At 39.4% G+C, this 23427-nt stretch overlaps 1 protein-coding gene across 5 annotated transcripts in view; it reads right to left on the bottom strand.

Moving 5' to 3' along the window:
* Positions 1–23427, bottom strand: part of ANO1 (anoctamin 1) — a 77855-nt gene continuing 54428 nt past the window's right edge. For 3 of the 5 annotated variants that reach the window (XM_040558984.1, XM_040558983.1, XM_040558985.1), the window contains 15 exons: positions 22664–22824; positions 18758–18840; positions 16994–17005; positions 16086–16157; positions 13016–13090; positions 11973–12174; positions 11151–11262; positions 10385–10442; positions 10176–10276; positions 9553–9698; positions 8077–8229; positions 7259–7311; positions 5595–5779; positions 3660–3765; positions 7–2651 (listed from right to left, as the gene is read on the bottom strand). In XM_040558984.1, the coding sequence (XP_040414918.1) occupies positions 2391–2651; positions 3660–3765; positions 5595–5779; positions 7259–7311; positions 8077–8229; positions 9553–9698; positions 10176–10276; positions 10385–10442; positions 11151–11262; positions 11973–12174; positions 13016–13090; positions 16086–16157; positions 16994–17005; positions 18758–18840; positions 22664–22824 (1780 nt within the window). In that variant the 3' untranslated portion in view covers positions 7–2390. Of the gene's footprint in view, positions 2652–3659; positions 3766–5594; positions 5780–7258; positions 7312–8076; positions 8230–9552; positions 9699–10175; positions 10277–10384; positions 10443–11150; positions 11263–11972; positions 12175–13015; positions 13091–14185; positions 14264–16085; positions 16158–16993; positions 17006–18757; positions 18841–22663; positions 22825–23427 lie in introns of all 5 variants that reach the window. The other 2 variants (XM_040558986.1, XM_040558982.1) reach the window with 2 other exon arrangements.

The following is a 23427-nucleotide window of genomic DNA, read 5'->3' as shown; positions in this document are numbered from 1 at the left end:
AAAAGAGATTTAGTAGATATTTACTTTTCTTAAAAAATGATTCCATGAAAGAGTTTTATAGTTATCTAAGTAGTAATACAGTTTTTATATACAAAATTCCATTTCAAACAATTTACTGTACAAAAGAAAGTATAAGCCACTGTTACTATTTCATGATTTCAGCAAACAATGAAAAATTCTGATAAGTATGTGTTCAGGATATAGTTCTACCATTTACAGGAATGTCAGTATTAAGCTGGGAACACTTTCAGATAAGTATTTACAGATGAAATTCCCCTAGAGGAAGTTCCCTATGATGTCTCTTCAGAATAGGTAGTTCATGTTTGGCTTTCTTCTGGATCTTTTGGGCTACCAAAGGATAAGAAAAAGAACACTTCTTCAACAGGATTTACCTAATTTATTTGCACTCATATTTCTACTGCAGTCCATGGGTCTGATCTTGTTTACTGCCAGGAATAATGCTTATTGTGTGAATATACCAGGCAGGATTTGGCCCTATAGTTGTAAGATACCATAAATTACAAATTTTAAAAATAGTGACATTCCTGCAAGTCAAAATACAACAGAAACAAGAGTTAACAAAATATAAGCCCTTTATTAATAAAAATCTTTGGTTGAATCAATATTTTAAATAAGTTTCAAGAATATTTGGTTAATACCATTTTCCTTCTTCCACATAATATCTTTTCTGGTATCTTCTTTGGACAGACTACAGAAAAATATCAAGTTTCTCACATACTTTAAAACAAATAAATATATCAAAAGCTAGATATGGCTTTTTTTTTTTTAACTTCTAGCATTAATCTTTAAATTAGTTTGGCAAAGGGAAAAAAAAGGAAAAAGAAACAAATAACTGAAAACAGTCTTGACGTCGTTTGGTTTTGTAACAAACCATACAGTAGTTAGACTTTAAAGAAATCTTTACATTTTATTTTATTCAGTTTTATATTCATAATGCAAGTGCCATGGACAAGACAAAGCGATAAAAGAAATGAGGTTAATTGCACCAATATTATTTGGAAGTGCAGTTTATCATTTGACAAAGCAAAACTAAAATGTACTATACTTAAAAAGATTTGAACTGATGGGATTTAGATAGGCTTCTAAAGTAAAGATTTTAGACTTGTACTTTAAGGAAGCTCTTTGTATAAAAGATAGGGTATTTTAAGACAAAAGAAAAGTCCTGTAACTAACTGAAGGTCTGGTCCTGTAGCCCCATTGCAGGCAAAACTTCCATTAAAGACAGTAAGTGGTACATGTTTTGGACTTCCTCCTCTGGCATAGCCTCTGGGAAATGCCATTCAGCAGTTCAAAGTCTGCAGGGGAAACTGGCTGTGAAAGATGCGTGCAGACTCCCGTCTCCTGCAGAGCATAGAGGGCTACAGAGAAAAACCTGGCTAAGAAAGGGATGTGCTAAAACAACGGGAAAAAGGGACTCTCCTCAGCAAGAATGGTGTCTGAGTACTAGGCAGGGCAGTGTGACTCACTGCAGCTCTACATGTGCTCATTAATTCAGGGCATTTACCAAAATACTCCATGGTAATCAACCTGCTGGGAAGATCTCCCAAATTGTGCTGCTGCCACCTTGCTACGAGCTAGGAGCCCCTGGGGGACCACTCAAACACGTGATGCAGTCTGGGGCACCAAGGTAGCTTCCACCACATCGGTTGTTCATTGGTAAGAAGGACTCTTCCAGATCCACTTTCCTGATGCTTGTGAAGAGAGCAGTGCTCAGCGGAGGTGTCAGGCACACAGCAGAATGCCACAAGCGCCTCAGGCATGTGTTTGACTCTAAAGCTCAATGGGAGCTTTGTTTCAGACCTGCAGGTTCATAGATGTCTGCTAGCAGAGCTAAACCATATCTTTGAAAGCAAGTAAGTCTGGTAAACTTTGCACAGTTCCTCTCCTCTCCTGCCAAAAGGAATACTAGAGCACACTCTAAAGCTGATTTTGCATACAAAGTTGTCCCACAGACCTGCAAGCCAAGGGCTCCAAAAATATTTTAAATTAGTAGTATTATTATTACTTAAAATTTACCTTTAATTATTTAATTTTCTAAGTTCAAATTCTTAGAGAATATCTCTATCAAGATGTACTAAGTACTAAGTGCATTTATTAATGCACATCAATGTCAATAGTGTTATCTAATGCTGACATACAAAAATTCCCTGCATTACTGCTTGTGCAAAAGAGAAAAAAAAACACAACACATTATCAGAAATAGATCATGGTCCTCCCCATTTGTAAGAAGAGCATTTCTCACAAAAATGGGAGTAAAATGGCAGCACATCCTTCAACATGCACCAGGTTGTCCATTTGTCAAGTCCTGCCCTTTACATGATGGCTTATGTAACAGTGGAATGCCCCAACATGCTCAACTGCCTCCTCTTCTATACGTCAACAGGATACGAGTGGCAGGAGGACAAGCTCCCACTGTGGCTCCTGGAGAGTCTGGGGCTGTGATTGTTACAGTTTTCACCTTTTTTCTTGTCCTTGTCTTTCCAGGTTTCCAGCATTTGCAGCTTCCCTTGCTCTTCTCTCATGAAGACCTCAACCATGAGAACCTTCTCTTTATGAATCTGCTGACTAATGTCCTTGGGAATGTCTGGGATAATCCAGTCAACAAAGTCACTCATAAACATGACCAAGTTCTGAAAAGTAAATTGTGAGAAAACATCAGCAAGGTCAAATGCAAGGATGACTGTAAGGAAAGGGGCCATTTTCAGTGTATTTGAGAAGGAAGAATGAAGAAAGGACAATATTTGAGTTGGGCTCAACTGCATGTCGCAAATGTGATACTGAGCCAAATTTACCTCGACTTCCTGTTCATCCTAGAAGTAGACAAAAATGGCAGGCACAGATCTCTATGATTTAAGTACAAATATGATCATAGCTATTTGGAAATCAAAAGGAAATACTGTAACTGATAAATAACGATTAACATCAGCAAGGCAGAAGCACATAGCAAGAGGTAAAATGAAAGTTGGCAAAAAAAAAACACATTCCAGTTAATGTTTCTGATTTAAAATCTTGGTTCCATGAAAGGGAAGTGTTTCACATTAAAATATGTATTTTGTTGAAAAAGGAATAAAAGTTTTGAAATAAGTTGTTTAGATAAGGCAGAATTAAACATTTGTATCACAATAACTAGCATCACTGTTGTGACTGAACAATGTCACAGTAAAAAACTGCAAGATTCTTTTTACTAAAAGAATTGCAAGATACCTTCTTGTTCAGAGGTGAGATAAAATACAATTGGGAAATTTTGGAAATTTCACTTCTGGGCTAGGTCTAGACATTATTTTGGAAGAAATTTATGCTTCTTCACTATACATTTTGATGTCCTGCTGGAGAAACTGGTGGGACCTAATTAGAACCAGTCTTGTGCTTTCCTGCTCACTAAGGTCATTAAGTTGCTTCTGGATCAAACCAGTTCAGGGAATCACTGAGGACAACATCACTGGGGATACGTCTGGATTGTATGGGAGGCAGCAGGAATGTGAACAAGGATGGGCAAATTCCTTTGATTTTGCAGGAAAGAGCTGTGAAAGAAGATACTTTCTTTGGCCTAGTAACTTATTTCCAAAGGCGGCTTGCTCTATTTAGCTGAAGAGATACGGTAACTTTTTCATATAAAAAGTGCATGCAGTAGAACATACCTGGAAAACTATCACAAATGCTAATCTTGCTGCTAGGACAGCCCAGAAATCCTTTGAAATGTCATACTTGTTTTCAGACCAGGGGGGTTCTCGGTAATCTTTGTATCTGCAAAACAATACTCAGTAGATTAGTGATGTCATTCAAACATTTTAGCACAATGAGGAATTAACACCAAATGGTTGAACAGTAGATCAAACCATCTAAAAGCGAGTTTGCTATTACAGCATTGCTCTATATAACCTCTCACAAACAAGTTACAGCTGAAAGCCTCACACAGCCTTCAAGTTTTAGTCAAAATTAAAGGTCTGCAATCTTAATACCCTCTGATTAGTACAAATAATATAAACTTTGCATAAAGATGGAGTAAACTACACAGCTCAAATTGTTTCTTGGTTTTAAAATCAACTTTCAATGAAAATAAATTAACATTTTTCAGACTAATATTAAAGACGAAAATACAGATTCAGGTTCATAATGTATGCTATACTATATGGTGTTCTGCTTAGTTCAGGACTCACAAAAGACCACCACCAAATTCTGCTGTATAGACAGAATATGAGAATTTTGCCTTAGCTGTGGCTTCCAGAAAATCTATGAGCTAATCAACAATAACCTGTTAGGAATGGGACCAAAACCAACAAAAACAACAAAAAACATTACATTTAAACCACAGCATCCTGTCAGTACTTTGCAAGAATTAGGGCTTCATATTTTCAAATGATTTAAAAATCCCTGGAATATGGGAGAAATGATGAAATGGGAAGAGGAAAGGCTGTGACTAGAAGGCAGATAAAGATGCTGTTTTTACAAAGGACTTTGCCACTAACACTTCCCTTCTGTAAGTTTTGTGCTAGAAACATGTTTGCCAACCTAATTTATCCTCTGTCCAAAGATCACGAGAAGGAAATCAGGAGAAATTAAAAGCAAACAAAGCTAATACATGTACAATTTTGGTTGTTTTTGTCTTTTATCTCAGAGTGATTTTTCAGCTTAGCAGTCATTTCAGCCTATCAAGCTTGCACTATGACAATTTATAAAGAATATAAATTCTAAAATAATACAACTATAAAGGTGTTTTGTTTCCTGGTCAGTCTGTGTAATTTTTCAGTGTTTGTGTACCAAATAATCTTTCTTTTTATCTTTTTCTCTGTTGGTATGTCTCTTCCGCCCTTGTTCTCTTCTTCCCCTTCTTGCCCTCATTTCTCTGCTGTTCCAAGTGCTTCCACTGTTACAGTTGGCTTTGGTCCCCAATTATAAGCTTGAAAACATTTGCTTTGAAGGTGATGCGTATCTAAGGAAGCCCAGGCAAAGCACACATTTCAGTACTGACTTAGATTACTTGATAGACTGAAATATGGAAACAATAATTTGTCTTTAACAATTAAAATAATATGTAGAAATCGTTACAGGCGTGCACATTTCCTGTACAATCACACTTTAAGTGGGTCTTAAGTTCCAGTGCAGATAAGGCTGCTGTTACTGTCATCAGGAATTTCTACAGAAACCAGAGAAGAAGAGGTATACTATGATGTCACAGTCATTGTATCAGTAGCATGTGATACAACACCGTGACATCAGACTAACACCATTTTGTTCCCTTAAAGTATCATTAAGCTGTTTATTGTTATTTACCTCCTTTCCTGAAAAAGGGAATACATAATTGTAAAAATCTTTACACTGACAAACACTGAATTTAATAACGCTACTCTTTATTTCCCAAAATAAGCAGTACGTCATATTCAGGGTGTGTGGTTGCTTAATCTGTAAGGCAAGACTTTCAAGGCAACAGCTCTACCTGATAGAAAACCCTACCAAGGTGCACAAAAGGTATTGAAAGTACAAGGGACCAAGGTCTACCCCAGGAATGTAAGAATTTGTCATGTTTTTAACCAGCTGGGAAAACACTTAAAATTAGTTATCATTCAAGAGAGTACCTGCATATCTGAACCTCGTAGCCAAGATCCATGGGGTCATTTGGAGCTGTTCCTGCTTGAAAATCGCTGACATTAAAAGAGGATAGTGTATGGTTCACGAAGCCATGCATGGTGCCATTCTCACTGTACATATACAGGTACACGAGGCGTGGAATGAAGTCGGATGTGAATGAGATCACAAATGCCTAAGCCATAAGAGTAGAGAATGAGCGCAATATTCAGGCACTGTTTAAGTTAATAATACACTCAAGTATGTCTTGCCCACACAGCTTGCACAAATCAGGATGGTCAGACGGGGCTGCTGCAGAAAACATAAGAGGGAGTGCAGCCCACAGGTCCCTAAAAATGGAGCATTTACTGCTGTAACAAGGTGGTATTTACTGTTGGCAGTTTTGAGCTGCAGGACATGACATGGAGCAGTTCCATGTTGACTGACATTTCTGTGTGGTAACAACCTGAACTCTCCGGAGCATGAAGCTGTCGCACCCCCAGCATCAGAGCAAAGCAAAATAATCTGCTGTTTCCCCGCGCCCCAACCACGACTTGACCCTCATGCATCGTATAAAGCCTAACCGATTGATTTACGTGGTCTGTTTTGCTTTTCTGCAAACAACTTACAGTCAGTTGAATCTTTAAATTCTCATTGCATCGCAAAAGCCCATTAACTTTGTGTGTTCTTTAGCTCTACCAAGGTAAAAAGATGAGCAGACTGAGCCAGTTTTATTTTATGGTCACAAAAGTTCCATGTTTGGTTATTTAAAAAGGTTTTACAAAAATGTCGTACACAAAAAGCAGAACAGCCAAGTCAGAGGATTTGTTCACAACTCTAGCTGTTCTCATTTATCATTACTGTGAAACGTTCTCATTGGTATAAATCTCATGTACATGTGGAACAAACACAGTACAAAATGTTTTACTTATTTTGTGATAAAGGGGGATAGTACATAGATCAAAGAGAAAATAACACTGGATAATGATGAAGAGAGATTACAAGGAAGAAAAGAGAAAAATAGAGAAATTATTTCCAAAGGAAAAGAGGAGAAATGGTAAAGACAAGTAAGGCAGCATCCTAAATAACCACCAGCATGGTTTGGCCATAGAAGACCAGACACCTGCTGGCAAAGCTAAGGGATTTCCACTCTGGACAATATGGAGAAAATGAGAGGGCACGTCCACACATGGTGATAAGCCCTGAGTGGCTGCTATTTTGCTGCATTACAAACATGTTTTAAGCTTGCCATTCTTTATTTTTCATCTTTCCCCAGGCATGGTGCAATGAGGATGATGAAAGTAGATGTATATTTATCTAGGATAATAGAAACGAATATAATGGAAGGAAAGTGAGAGAGAATCTGTTCTTATAGCCACAAAATACAACTCTTCTGAAGAATCAAGATGATGCAAGAAATGCTGATATTAAGGTGGGCTTTCCTAAGGGATAGGACATTCAATGTGGAATTAACCAAAAATATCTTCACTGATTTTCAGAGCTGAGTGAGAGCAAAACTGTCATGACACTGGATCTGATTCTCTAATATTTTAGCAAATTTCTAAATCACATACTTTCACTGAATTTGAGGGATTTAAGCTGAAATTAAACTAATGGAGCCAAATGGAAAAGTCAGCCTACTGAAGTAAAATTACATTTGTGCAGAATTACTTACATTTATTATGACAGCAAGCTTTCCTATGCCCCGGAGGATATTATACCAGATTCCTAAGGGAGGAAACAAACTTATGAATATCATGCCAGTCATTAAAATTAGATAAATTATATTTTCAGTTAACAGTGCTAGGACTGTGCCAAACTAGAGTTATACTTTAAATAAAAAATAGCAATTTATAAGAGATTAATTAAAAGACCTGCAAGCAAAGTGAGCCCAACTCTGTCTTTCAAAGCTATACTTAAGCACTTTTTTTTTTTTTTTTTTTTTTAAGAGGTTCTGAGGGAAGGGGAGGACTGGTCTGCTGCTGCCTTATGACTGCAGAGCCAGCTTCTGGCTGGCCTCACCCACAGCTTTCCAGCTTCAAGAATGAGTAGAGAGAAACGTCATTTGAGTGGGGACGAAGAGTCACGTTTACCCACAGACATTCAAGTCTTCTCTCTTTCCCCTGTGTATTTCTCCAGCCCAGTCCAGAGCTGTTAAATGCAGAAATTTTTGCTTCTGCAAGAAAACCGCACTGCTAGGAAGAACAGTTGGTGTGCAGAACCATGCAAGATATTTCACTATTGTATTGATCACTTTGATTTGAAAAATGATATTTATCTAATAAAATATTAATCTGAATTTAAAGCACTGGTCTTTCTATTTTGAAAGTAAAGTCTTGATAAGTTATGACAGTTCACAGTTAAGCCACAGTCTAATGTTTTGAATTGTCCTATAAATGTCTTCCTGTTAATGAGACTAACTCAGCATAATAATATCCTGCCATCAATCCAGGAAAAAACAAGCAGGGAGTCACTGCAGCAATGCGCACTTACCTATATCCTTTGCTCTGACTGCTACCGGTCTCCTCAGCTCTGTAACAAATTTTTTTGCATCTAAACGGATTTCAATGATGTTGTTCAACAAAGCAAACAGAGGCGCCAGTGGGAAGGATGCAACAAACAAGGTTACAAATCCAAACTGAATAACTGAGAAGAAAAAAAAAAGAGGAGAATTTCAGTGGATTTGGTCTGTATTTGTCAAATGCATCCATCATCATGTCAGTGCCATTTCCCCAAATTCTAACAAAATGACACTTGCTGGGAGACTAAATTGCATTTTCTGCATGAGGCACTGTTTGCCTGGCTGCTGCTCCATTCAGGCACTTAAGGGCCAACTGCCCTTCCTGCAAAAGCTGGGGCTGGTGAGGCAAGACCCAAAAAGTGACCAGAAAGACAGGGAAGCTCCTAACACAGCTTCCCTGTGGGCAATGCTGGCACAGCCCTTGTGTGCCTCTGGCAGGGCAGGGGCAAGGGGACACTGTGCCACCAGCTGCAGCAGGACTAGTCACGCTCATGTCATACTCATCCCATTACTGCTTTAGTCACATCTTTCTTCTCCTGCTACTTACCCTGCTGATCTCACTAACTGCATGTTTTCTAATTGTTAGCTGCTGGTAACATAGCCTTGCAGTCTGCAGTACTAAATTTCAATCTATTTCAACCACTCTGAACACCAAGATATTCTAATTGACCTCTGTATTTGCCAGGCATGCCCACTTTGGGTATTAGTGTATTTCATTATTCTTTTCCAATATTTTTGCCTAGTCATTCCTGAAAACACTAAACAGTGTTGCTCTTCTAAGACTGACCCTTCAGGAACCTAAGACACTATCACAAACAGCATTATATGGAGCAGTCTTCTCCGCTTTTCCAAGATGGCATGGTGGAAAAGAAATGTAGTCTTAGGACCTCAGTAAGGCAGACCTGATATCCAGCGCTTAAATTCCATATCAATCACTCAAGATGATACATTACTTGCAACACAATCTATGTAATCTGTCAAGTACAACCTGGTCTACAGGCGCATCTCTGAAAAGATTAATCCAGATTTTACAAAACAGAAACAATCTGGTGTGGGATTATACAGTGGGAACTGTCAAATCTGAATTAAATTAAATAACTTTTTTTCCCTTGTAGGGTGTAATGGATGACTCAATCTGGCCCACAATCTCAGGTTTACGCTAATTATCATTGTATTTAAAACTTGACAGTAACACGTCACATAGATCAAAAGAAAGTATCTAAAATATAGTGCTAGAGATAAAGATCATGTTCACCAGATAGCACAAGTCATCTCTGAAGCAGCCCATGACTGGCTGAAATATTCTACATTCTTAGACTATACACTTTAATAATTAAATTCTGCATCATAACCACTGTCTTCCAAATCTACAGTTTGAAAACCTCAGCTCTCCAACCCATTTAGTCAGAATAATTCTGCCTGAAATGCCTTCTTTCCACCTCACTCACTCATTTCCATATATTCAGGGGTAAGTCCAGCAAAAGGCTCCAGGTTGTAGTCCACTTCATAACGCTGCTTTTTTTTCATGTGCTCCTCATGGTCTAAGGAACGCCGACGCTTTAGTTTCATGTATCGTATAAATTTCTTCATTTTCCTGGGGGATATGGAAGTGATCCAGTTAGCATGCAGCTCTGGTCACAATGCCCATTTTCAGATGGATAAGGAGTGACAAGTACATTATGTCAACAGACACACTGAGCTCTGTATCTACTTTCATAAAAACTGTATGAGTGCCACGATATGCTAAAACGAAGTATCAGGGATCAGCGTACACAGGTATTAAAACGTGGTTATGGTTGAATCACATGTTCAGAATTACACCTACTACTAGCCAGTAGGAAAACAATAGATTTCCTAACTTGTTTCAGACACATGCATTGCTGGATGTAATTACAGTGACATTGGTGCAGCTGCAAAACAGTAAGGATGAAGTATTTGCTATACGGCAGACAGAGGCTCACTGCAATGGTCTTGCAAAGTTCTTGCCCCTTCATATCAAGGGGCCATAAATACACAGTGTGTTGTACACATCATAAAAACCACGTTTGAAAAAAAAAAAGTCACTACTTACGGGATGCCAATCTCAAATAAATTGTTCTGAATCAGCTGCTTGCCCAACATGATGATACTGAGCTGGATGCACAGCTCCATCAGGCAACCACCCGGCGCGCACTGCAGCGGACAGAGGAAAGGGAAGTCAGGACATTTGCCGCACCTTGGCCACAGGGGAAGAGGGTGCTCACACGTGGTACGAGCACAGGCAGGGTAAAATGCAATTACCTCTTCCATTCGGAAAGAATGGAAAATGTAGACGTAGTCTCCTGGACGTCCAACAAATCTAGGGCACAATGAGTAGAAATATAAAGTTCATATAGATTTTATACTTTTCATACTTGATTCCTAAAGTCATTTATGTGAAATTCTATACCTCTGGGTGGAACCACCTAATGCTTAGCCCTGAAAAAGGGAAGGTGAGCAATTAACTTGGAAGTTTTCTGTGTTTTTTTTTTGTTTGTTTTGTTTTGTTTTAAAGACTAAGTCCTGTTTACTGAGTAAGCAGCTCAGTAAAAACTGCAAGCCATGTGCCCTACAATAGTATAGGCACATCTTGACAGAAATCCTCTAAGGTGCAAAAAACAGGGAAAAAAATCCCAAACTTAAACGTAAAATAAGAGGGATGGGAAAGAACAGCTCGGAAATAAATTATTGGGGCATGCTTAGAAGAGTGGAGGCAGTAAGCTGCCCAGGCTGAGCACTAGCTGTCAACCTCAGCCCAGTTTCCCCGGCTAGCTGCATGCTCCACGATCCTTAGGAGTATGCCTGAGCACCATCCTATCACTCAGAAATCACCCCAGAGCCAGAATCTGGCTCGGACTACATATGGGAACCCAACCTCATTTCTGTTGCATTAGCCAGACCATGCCCCATGGAGTCTATTGTCACCCATCCCAAGGTGTCTTCTTTATCACCCAGCTATGGCCTTAACACCACTACCGCAGTCTCAAGCAACAAGCTGAAACACCGAACAGCATTTTACATTACTCACCGGCCTTTGAAAAAAGCGACATAGAAGATGGGTGTGTAAGCATTGACAAATTTCAGAAGGAAAGCCTTAAAAATCAGACGCTCTTCAAAATTCTTGTCAGTTTTTGGCACCTCTGGAACCAATGGGACATGGGTAAGAAACATTTGTTCTTATCTGGAACATTTCAAGGTGTTAAAAATGTGGACTTTGGAAAACATTTTCAGCCACCCTTTAAACAAAGAGGTATATATTTGCAGAGAGGTAAAGTAACATGGCCTCACAGAGGTCAGTGGTAAATCTGCTAAGGATCCTATTGTTCAGCTCCATTACAGCAGCAACTCCAATGTCACTCCACATCTGGCAGATCTCCATGACAATCATTTGCAGAGTGGACAAGAACTGACTGAACTGAAAAGATTTCTGGACCTTTCATCACTGATGATTCTGATGTTTTGGGGATTTTTTTTTCCTGTACTTTTTTTTTCCACTTACAGTTTTCCATTTCTTGACATCTCTTATGCCAAGTAAACAATGGCAGAAAATGAGAGCAGTAATTTTGTGATATAGACAAGTTGAAGTCAAGAATAGGTACAGGAACTTCTGCTGTATCCCTGTCACAAATAACTGCATAAGTGATTAGTACCGTCACTGCTGAAAGACAGATTTTAAAAATAAAGCTGAATCCATGGGCACTTTGATATTTGTAAGTGACTGGTGAGATTTCTAGCCACGCATTTGAATTTCCTGAGTTTGCTCACCATTTTTAAGTTAATAATGAAAGCCAGTCCTTTTGGTACTCTCATTTATAATTACTCCAACAAATACCACTTGATCTGCACCTACCGATCTGAGTTAGCCACCTTGCTATGCAGCCGTATACTTCATCCAGGATGATGATGACAACCAAATTGATGATGACAGCAGTGGCAGTGACAGTGACCCTGACGCTGGACCGGCCTGACGGAGTTGAGCTGATTGCCAGTGCTGCTGCAGTGGAGATTCTGTATATTATGACTCCAAACACTATAGCAAATGTCAGCCCCACCTGCAAGTAAGAGCAGCACAGCCCCTTATCAGAGATTTAACTATAAATACTTCGCATGGGACTTAGCCGTGACCTTAAAAAATGTGATCTCTGGGCCACAACCCAAGCCCACCAAATTCTGCATTAAGGCTCCCAGTCACCGTGACCAACTGTAGAACAGATCCTCTTTTGCTAGTAATTTGATCATCACAATCCCCCAAAAACACATGAATGAAAGGGCTTAATCCTTTTTATCCAGCTGCCACTCTGATCTACGTCTGGAATTATTTCTTTCAAAGTTTATTTTATATGTTGATGTTTTATAAGCAAATGGAAAAAAAAGACTAATAATTAATTTTCCTCCTTTTCTTCTTCTTCTATTTTTTTTCCCAATTAAACATTCTGTTTGCAATTCTCCTGTTGTATGGCATAACCTCAAATTTGACTGATTTAATTAAAAATGTTGGCAAAAAGGATTGTGATTTCCACATCAATTCTTTCAAAAAAGTTCGGCATAAGAATTATGCCATTCTCTACTTCCTGAGTACTTCCCAAGAGCACTCTGCATATGTTTTAAGCTTTGTCCCATCAGTGATGGTGGTAACCTCCATTTCTGTGCCCTCATTTTTCCATTGCCATGTTCAGGTGTGCTTATTTCTTTACTGGAATGAGATGGCAAAGTAGTACTTCAATTTCTTTAAAAGTTTTTATATTATAGAACTAATAAAACATTTGAAATTTTTAACTGGGAAAAAGTCATTGCAAACTATGGCAATTTGATAAATCTGTCACAGTATATTACTTCTGTTCTATACAGTCATTCAGTAACATAAATTTCAGGTTTTCCCCAGGTGATGCTTACCATGAAGATAATGCCAACAAAATTGGTCAAATAGGCTGGGAAACGATCCTTCCATGTCAGCTTTTCTTTATCTGTCTAAATTTTTTTTGGGGAAAAAGGCACATTTACTAAAGATGAAGCACGTGATTTTGTACATGTGACAAAAACACAGAGGGGAACAAAAGGCTAACAAACACACACCCCGTTAGCAGATGCAAAGACACAGTGTTTACAGTTACAATTCCACAAAGGCAAATTGTTTACTCCAAATCTAGGTTCAAATTTGTCAAGAGCCTGCACTGCAAGTATAAATAAAACAGATTTTTCTGTATACTTTTTGAAGGAAACATGCAAATAACCTGTCATAAACCATGAAGTAAGATCTCTCCCACTGTTAAATATTTTATTTTGCTTTCCCTGGAAAAATTCTTCCTCTTCTTCCCTTGTCCCACCCCAAGTCCATATTTGCAGCTTTGCAATTACACAACTGGTGCCACTGAAATAAAGATTCTACCCAAAAAACTTCAGGATGAGTGTACAGTTGATGGAAGACCTTGTTTTGCAGTGCAATCCACTTTGAATTGCTTCAATGGGAGTAAGTTTTGATTACCTGACTACCCACATGGTATGTGATGGACCATGTCAATGGGAGTTAAGATACACGTGTGTAGTAACAGTTTGTAGGCTATCCTAAACCCAGTCAACCATCCAGTGACTCTACCACACTGAATTTGGGCAATTAAGATTTCACTTAGAGTAGTATTGCTCATCTAGAGTCTTTCCTGAACTCTCATGCCGGGAATTGTTTCTAAACACCAGAAAGTAAACAACAAAGTAGCATTACTGAAGATGACGCACACGTTATAACGAACATAAAAATATTACTCAAAATCCTATTTTTATCACATGCACGTTGCCTCAGGGAAGTGCAAGCAGCTCTTCCAACACACGGGCCATGCTCCACTGCAAAACATAACATCAATCCATCATGTACACCTAAGATTAGCCATGCAGTGCCATTCCAGATGCAAGAAACGTTGGCTAAAAGAGTGCTGAAGAAACAAGGAAGGGGAAGAAACCCAAAACTGAATGTGAATATTAAACAAGGGTTCAACAGCCAAAAACAATTGATTTGTGTCTTCCATAATTACTCATAATTTGAGTTTCCTCCTAAGTTTGAATAAAAAGAACCAATTTCACCCCAGCCATGACTGTCTTAACTCTTTGTCTCCATTTGTTTGCTGCCTCTTCTGGAAAATACCGATGCTTCTGATGGCAATCAAAGGAAACAAAAAAGGATTGGGCAACATAGCATTACAAAGTGATGCTAAATTAATCTATATACTCTCTACTGACTCCACATACCCAGCATTTCAGCCATAAGTCAATACTCTGTTAGTTTGCTCAATGCTGTGCGCTATGGCTTTAGGTTAATAAAAAATAACAACAGAAGACAAACTGTTGCCCCAATCTTGGAATAGGTCAAACTGTCCTGCAAAGAATTTCCTGTTTTTAATTTAGGATTGTGCCCTTCTTGTTCCTTTACGATGTGTAAAGGAGGAACACTTTGGTCATCCCTTAAAAAGTATACGTATATTTTTCAATCAGACTTCTTTTGAAAAAAATACGAGCAATTTCTGGGTTGGCTTTAGATAGTTTAGAAAACTTTGGATAGTCTTCCTTTAAGTTGTATGACAACTCAGAAATCTGATGTTGAATTTGAACTTGGACACTGTAGATCCCAATGAAAGATAATTACTGAGTCTTTCAGAAAAACTCCTTTTCTCACGTTTCCCAAATTAGTAACATCCAAACTGAACACAGCCCAAAAAGTTATAAATAGTCAGGTTTAAAAAAAACCCGCCCTTTATTGCTCAGCTTTCATATGCTGATATTTTGAGGTCACCATTCATTAATTGTCTGATCATCCCAACCTTCTACATTTAAGAACTGAGTTCCTAATACACCAAAAGGCACAGCAAGCTGCAAATTTTTAGTATACAACAAAGTCTGTGTTCAAACGTTGTTTATGTAAGAGAGCAGCAACCCAAATTCTTTTTCTCCTGTAAGGGATTTTAAAGCAGTGCTGCAAGTCTGGTATTCCACATTGCACCGGGTGGCTTGCACAGTGCAATGCCTAAAGTAGCTAGCAGGTATTGGCATCAGCCTTGTGGCATCCTGAAAAGGGGGCCCAGCAGTACTCAAGCTGGTCAGAGGAACTGCACTGACTGAGGGCGAGACGTGCGTGCCCCTGGGACCAGCAGCACCTTTATCATATCCCCGGAAAGAGCAAGTTAAAAGCAGAAGTGAGCGATACCTTACCCGGTGAAATATAATGGAAGTTATGCTTTTAAAAGGCAGAAAGTTATTATCAAAGCTGGAATTGGGCAAGAAAACTGGTGTTAGTGTTCTTAATTATGCTCCAGTAATATTTTTACTAACAAAACAGTCCCAAGACCTAAGCATAAAAAGTCAGACCCAGCTCAGCAGCAGGACGCTCATCTTCTACAGCTGTGTTAAAACAGTGCCCAGTGCCTGATCTACGCTCCCAGCAAAAAGGCAAAAGCAGGTGTTAGGGCTCCCCGGGACAGCCATGACACCACCAGAGGTTGCCCTGCGCAGCCAAAACCTCAATATGCAAAGCACCACAGATTTTGGCCCCACGGGTTAACCTGCAGGCAGAAGGATGACAGAGAACCTCTCCTGAGATGCTTTACTTGTAATAGCACAGAACAAGATGTTTTGCTATATTTTTTCTCAAACTTGATTTGTTAGCCCAACAGGAACACCCCTTCCATCAGACTTGATGAACTTTCTTAAACCACACCTCTGTACCTGACAATATCATTGAAGACATCTCTAGACTTAATCAGGTCTTGAGTAAGAGAATGGACAAAGTACCACATAAATTCCAGTTGTTTTCAGTCCTGGCATACCAACACATTACGCAGTGTCTCTTTTTTTTTTTTTTTTTAACCCATTTCCATTCTTTTTCCCATAGTCTTGGGTCAGCACCTACTATAAATGACCTTCTTTTTCAAAGTGTTTTTTTTTTTTTTAAAGGTGAAATAAATTAATATTTTTACCATACCTCTTTATGTTTGTGTTCTTTTCTCAGTGATTTTTCTAAAACCTTTGCTTCATATTCTGCTCTTGGATGATCCTGTAAAATAAGTCATATTTAATAAAAAGGAGTCATCTGTTTTCTGTATCAGCTACGCATGAATCATTTGCAGGTCAATTTCCTGATAAACTCCAAGTTTCTAACTCACTCAATACGTCATTTGTGTCAATTGATGGTCAACTGTACATTTAACAAAACGTCAAATACCTTATCATTCGCAGTACTACAGCAGCAACCGTAGAGTGATTTGCTATCAGACACCTACCAGTAACCCTACATACATTTAAATTTAATACTTAAGAGTATACAGCACATCCTGCAGGCAGGTTCAAACCACATGACATTATGCTTGGATTTCCATGACCTGCCTTTCTCATGAAAATTAGATTTTGCATTAACTGTAATTCCAGTGACACTCAACTCTTGAAGGAAACACTTATTTGCTGTAAATATGAAAAACACGTTGCTTTGGGATCCCAGAAAACTGTCAACTGGGGCCTTCCCCTAATCCTGTCTTTGACAAAATCCACACAATTACCCATGTGCATTGCAGGAGAGGGTATAGGAAATGCTCAAAAGTAAGAGACAGCCAAAAGATTTAGAAAGATTCACAGCTTCAGAATTCACAATAATTATGCATTCACAAAAGATGCAGAATTCACAGTTATGCATTGGATGGAAAACAGAACGGATCTGAAAAAAGTCTGAACAAGTGGAGAGGGGGAGGATGTAAAGGAAAAGCGATCAGTGGGAGTTTTAAGGAAAATTGGAAAATTTGATGCTCGAAAAAGAAGAGGTGGAGATCAAAAGATGGCATTCATCAGTGGACATGTAATAAAAAAGGCAGGAGCAATAAAAAAAAATGTTTTCCAAACCTTGACTGCCTCCTTCAGGAAACCAGAAAAAAAAAATAAAAAAATAAAAAAGAAAACAAAAATTTGATTACTAAACTGTTGCAGATTATCTTGGATTTATATTTTTAAAATTACATGGAACAATCACAAGTGCAGTGGATGGCAAACACTAACAGAGAAAATCAGTCTACACATGTTCTACGATATCTGTTAACATCACTGTACATACTGTATGACATAGGTGTCCCTAAAAAACACTGGAAGATGAAACACTTTTTATTTTAGTATATCACTTAAGACCCTGGCTCTTTACCATTATACTAGCTTAAGTTTCACCAAAATCAGAAATAGGAGGGTCTCAAATTCTTTGCTAACCTCATGACTGTATTATCTAGAATTGCCTATACAAAACAAAGAATAAAATATACTTTTTTAACAGCTGCTGCCTTTGGTCACACAAGGTTTTAGGCTGTAGAGCTCTGAACTTGAACATGAAGGAGATAGCCGTCAGAAAGATACAGTTAATCCTTTCCCCTTTCATGTACGCTAACAGCAAGTTGCCAAAAATAAAAGGGCAGTATAGTATCCAGGAAATAAATCCCCGTATTCTCTCCCAGTAAAATAGGTATGGTCTAGCAAAGTGCATGGCACAGAGGCTGCTTGCATAGTGTGCCTAAATATATTAAGGAGGAGTTAAATATATTAAGAGGAGATAATTCAAGCAGAAACATTTTGGGCGTGAAGGAAGCAATAACTGCCCAAGGCTCAGCAAGCTGCACGGCACCCCGTAAAGCCCACGAGGTTTTTGTTACGAGGGAACAATATTTGTTGTGTACCTACACAGGACAGCTCGTGATATGACAAGTGCAGCCGTGCTCCTCTTAAAAACAACAGCAGCAAAATATCCGGACATGCAGGCAGCAGGGCAGCGGCTCCATGCCAGCTGGGGTGCTGCAGCCACCGTGCCACATGCCAAGGGCAGCAGGGTGACACGGGGGGACCCATCTCCCCAGCCTGTACCTGAGACTGCCTCGGCTGTCACTGTACTGGGAGCAGGGCAGGTGAGCATTTTGTAAAGTGTGATATTAGAAACAAAAAGGTGTGAGCATTTTCTCTCCTTTCCTTCTAGAACTTCATTGATTTTTTAATATCCTTTTTCATACAAATTTGACCCTTTCCCCTTTCAAGCTATTTAGTGTATTTATTATAAACCTGGGTAAGGACTTTTTTTTTTTGGTATATGAAAAAAAAATACGCCTCAACATTTATGTCCCTCCCAGTGCCCAAAGCCCACATATCTGGCAGTATTTTCTCAGGTATTTGCCAAGTCAGAGCTTGATCCTGCATCATTAAAGTTAATAGGAATTTTTCAATGCCCTTTTTCTTTTCTAGACACAATGCTGTAGCTATCAAGTTCCATACATTCACTTCTGATTTACAGCCGTGTGAGATGAACAAGGTCTGTGGTTGTTAGCGCCCTGACACCAGGCAGGGAGTAACATGTGAGCCATATATTCCATGCATGTGCTGCTAGGTGTGACCTGGCTGCACATTCACCAAAAGAAAAAAAACAAAACAAAACACCAGATTTTGTAGCTATACAATTACGTTTCTATGGCAATAATACGTACTAGTCATACCCTTGCTATAAAAACCTCAAACAGTTCATGCATGGGATTTTCCTGTCTTTTAAGCACCCCATGAGCCAATGTCTGGCGGCTCAGTGCAAGGAGGGACTTGTAATGCCGCGGTGGAAAGCAAAGAGTCAGAAAGGAAGGGACAAACCTCCTCCTCTTCAAACCCAGTCAGGTCCCACCTGTAGTTGAGGCGCATCTGCTTTCTCTTCCAATGTTCCATAAAGGTAGCAGCTGAAACAACAGGTTGACAATTATTTGGGCGTTTCACAAAAAGCTTCGGAAGTCATACCAGCCTCGGGGACGTGCCTTGAAGCTGCGCCTGCCAGGAAGATGCCCATGTGCACGCTCCCTGTTGCCACCGGGAGGTCCCAGCAGGTGCAGCATTACACAGCACACCCGGCCAGCCTGACTCCTCTGTGGCTGCTCGCTCATTCAGCGGTAACGTCTGCCTGGGAAGTGCCGGTAATCGGTGCTAGCAGCCAACTTTTCTACATGAGCTAAAAGAAAGGGCATTCGCTGTACCCACGTGGCTTCATGCAGAACGATGCATGCAGTTTTTAAAGGGGTCTAAGAAAGTCAGACTCCTAAACTTATTTAAATATTTGTGTGTGACTAATGATACTGCTTGTCTTCATCTGTACGTAATTCTGTCTGTGAGCCCAAACAAATTTGTCTTTCATCTCTACAAAATACGACTGATTTAACTAGCCTAGTACTGTTGGTACAGTTATTCCCTCAAAGATATCAAAATAAACCATTTTCATATTATAATTCCATCCATCTAGTATTCTTAATAGTACTGTTAGCTCTTATAATCACACCCAAACCAAAATATTCATGCCAGTGTAAAAGCTGCAGGTGGGCAGGCTGTTAAAGAAGCCTTATATATATATATATATATATATATATTTATATATATAATTTATATATATATAAATATATATATATAAATATGTATTATTTTTATATATATATATATATATATATATACACACACACACATATATATATATATATATATATTTTTTATCAGTAGTAGAACTAGAATTTTCTTTTTTATGGGGAAGAATTCCAGAGAAGAAACCTCATTAATGCAGTTCTTGAGTCACAGCAGAAGATCCCAGTCTATATCAGTCTATCTGCCTCTGAGACAGAGCAAGTTCTCAGAGGACATATTTAGATGCTGGGAACACACCAGTACTGTATAATAAATAAGTGATTATGAAAGAGGCAAGTCTACCCAGAAGTGGTGTTCCCAGGGGAGCTTCCCGCAGTGAGCATTAACAGATGTGCTCAGAAACATTCACCCCCCACATTCAAAAAAAACAGAGGCAGGGAGAGGGGAAGAAGGTTGAATACAGAGGAAAGGACACCCTCGTGACTGGAGCCTGGCTATGGTCATGACACTCATTCATCTTCTAAGTGAAACTCCCACCTGCCAAGCTTACAACTGAGTCCCTGCACAGGCCATATGCTTCCTGTAAATCTGTATCACCATAAGTGTCTCTTGAGAAAGACCACATTGGGTTTCCAGGGCTCCTTCCCCATCCCATGCTGCTGCAGCTCCTGCCCTGGGGTCTGCAGTTTCCACCCATAGTGAGGAATATGGAAAATGAGTAACACCTCATTTCTTAGTGCTACTAGGAATCATTTCATGGCACTGACTTACAACGATGCAAAATGAAAATACTGCATCTGAAACGCAGCCAGCCCATTTCAAATGCAGCAGGCGCACGTGCCAGGTAAGATGCAGTAGCGGAGCACTGCCTCTTCACCAGGCACACTTGCATTTTCATATTTCATCTGGGCCCACCAGCAGAAATCGAGCTCAACAGTTGCCAAAGGTTACTGTCCAGATGATGTTATTTTCTGAGTTTTTTAATGACATTTAAGACCACAGCTTCAGGTTTACTCCTTTGGAAAAAAGCCAGTATCACTCAGTACAAGGTAAGATTCAGGGCTGGGCCAAGGAGAGCCTGCTATTTTGGGGAGCAGCACTGGGCCATGGTAGGTATTTAATGCTGAACCTGTGACAGAGGCCCAGCTCAGTGCTGTAGCTGCTGTAACTCCCACATGAGTAGAGTTCTCCAGGTTGTTGTAATAACACTGCAGAAAGAAAGCCTGGCCGAGTGGTTGCTCACAGGGATACCTCCAAACCTGGAATAATTTATCCTTTGCTATGCCAAGGAGACCCTGAGTCACCCAAGCAGGTCAGTTAGCTTCCCTCTGCCTCACTACTTCAACTGCACATCAGCCTAGTAAAACTTCTCCTTACAGGCAGAGGTGCTCACAAATGGATGGCACTGAAGACTATGCATGTACCTACACTTAGACAATTTCTGTTGATACTATTTCCTTAAAAAATAAAGTGTTCCTTTCATTTAAAAAAAATACTTCGACAAATCCTTTAGAAACTGTTCGCAGTAATGCAAGTTCATAACCTTGTGGAAAAAGTTCATATTTCCCAATTCAAAATGACATTTTTGAAAAAACAAACATTTATTTTACATGGTATTACTCCAAAATAAAATTGTATGTTGACCCAGAACAACTCAGGAAATTTCACATTCCACTCCAACACTATCTCTAATATTAAGCCTCATTTTGTACACAGCACAGAAACTGGCTTCTGCCAATATTCCTGCCTTTGCCCAAGAAGGTTGAAAATGGATGGAGGGACCCATACCTTTTTGCTAAAGAAAGGGATGTAAACAGCCTCACTCTTTGGATAATAGAGCATTATGTGCCAAGAACTGTGTGTGGGTCACGATAACAGTAAACGAAAGAGACCAAAACTGATACTTGACTCTCCACATGACAGCATCAGACTATTTAAAGCCTCTGACATGGCACCCTGCTTTGGGGTGTATCACATTTCTCCCTGTACGTTACACGCCCAGATGATCCTGAAGATTACAGTCGCTCCTCCCTGCTATAAAGTGATTCAGTTCAACCTCCCCAACTCTCCAGCTTTCCCTCTGAACCTGTTGCACTCCCAACACTCCACTGCCCCTTCAATCTATCTGCAGGACTGTCCTTTTCCTTGCAGTCATTGACAATGAGCTCTTAGTAAGTGGAGTTACACCAACGTGTGCTGAAATCAGATGCGGTGAATGTGAATGTAAAAAATGGTACATTACAAATAAAAACCTGTGTTGGGTTTTTAGGATTAAATATTACCCAAAACAGTTTCTTTGGTAGCTCACAACAAGGTTGACAGGAGGGGCAAATGTCTTCTGCCCCTCACCAACACTAGGAACATGTAGCTGTTGAACTTCACAGCTGAGGGGAATAAAGCACACGTCCCTGTTCTCCGCAGCATCTCTGTACAGGGCTCCCAGTTACAACCACGGGTTTTGGATCCAACAGTTCCCATTTATCTAAACAGGCCCCGTTGCCTCGCAGCAGGGATGACCACAGCTCACACAACCCTCTTAACCACCCCTGAACCACTCTCACAAATGTTTTGCAATGCTTTTAAATAAGTTCCCCAGATGAGAAAAGAAAGGTTAAGTGACTGGCTCAAATACAGGGCCAGTCAGCATCAGAAAAAATACCTATAACAACACGGTTGCTGGTCCACACGCATGATGTCTGCTTGCTGATAAACTTAATTGCTTCTCAGAGCACACTCAAGAATCAATCTTGGTTTGTCCGGAGATGTTTAAAGGCCATTACACTTCCCCGCGGAGCCCTCCCCTCAGCCCCAAAGTACATCAATACATTTCTTCTGTAATGTTCTAAAGTGGAAGCTGGCTCTGCAATAGATTTTTTTTGGCAAGCTATGCAATCCAGTTAATGAAATTTTGACATACCATGCTGCAGTTTTATGACAGATGCTTAACAATCTCATTTGATATTCATCTTGAGCAACTTTTTGAATTTTAGCTTTCTGTCCAGAATATAAATTTTGGGGTGACAGTTTCATGTTGGGGGGGAGAGTTCTTTACATAATTAACTGTCTGGGTATAAATATACTGCTTTATCTCTTCTGTTTCTTCCTGTTGTGTTTTAAATAATTAAAAACTTAACATCAAGGCATTTATCTTCTTACCCCAGAGAGCCATGAAGACTGAGAAGAAGACAGTTGCAGGGTTATCAAAAAGATGACTTGCACGAGCTGTTGCACAAGCAGAGCTCATCTTCCAGTAACTGCATGTTCTGTCACACAAAGGACACATGGTGATATTGTTTCTCTGGTCACACATTTCCATACTGCAAGGAGACAACAACACGTGTGAAAAGCAAGGTCAGTACAGCTCATCTTCCATACTCTGACAATATTTTTTGATGGGCCATTCTCTTTGGCACAGCATCTATTTCTGATCTTCAGGACCATCAAATGGTACTCTTGTAGTGATTCTCTTTCCTGGTCCAGTGAGAAGCTCTGTCCATAACCTACACTGATATAGGGGCTGAAACAGGAGATTCATAAGGGTCTATGCTTTTTATTACAGCAACTTAAAGCTAAAAACATAAAAAATAAATAAATCATTCTTGTTTTAAAATACTAAGGACAGCAATAGATAAGGTAACAAGGGAAACATTGAGTATTAAGAGATGAGTTAACGAATTTAACCTCTCTGCACTCCATCTCTGAAATAGCAATGCTGACGCTCTCCTTGACTTTCTTCCACAGTTGGAAAAAGTAAAAAGGAATATTAATAAACAAAAATAAATCTATTTTTATATGCATTAATCTGCTTTGTTAATCACTGCTTATAGTTGTTGCACAAAGTATGTAATTTTCATACACAGCTGATGATGCATGCAGGACAAAATGCAAAATCATAGGGCTTTAAAAATTATTATAATACA

Source organism: Cygnus olor, chromosome 5 (assembly GCF_009769625.2).
Source record: "Cygnus olor isolate bCygOlo1 chromosome 5, bCygOlo1.pri.v2, whole genome shotgun sequence".
Lineage (NCBI taxonomy): Eukaryota > Metazoa > Chordata > Aves > Anseriformes > Anatidae > Cygnus > Cygnus olor.
This window is presented reverse-complemented; position numbering and strand designations above follow the sequence as displayed.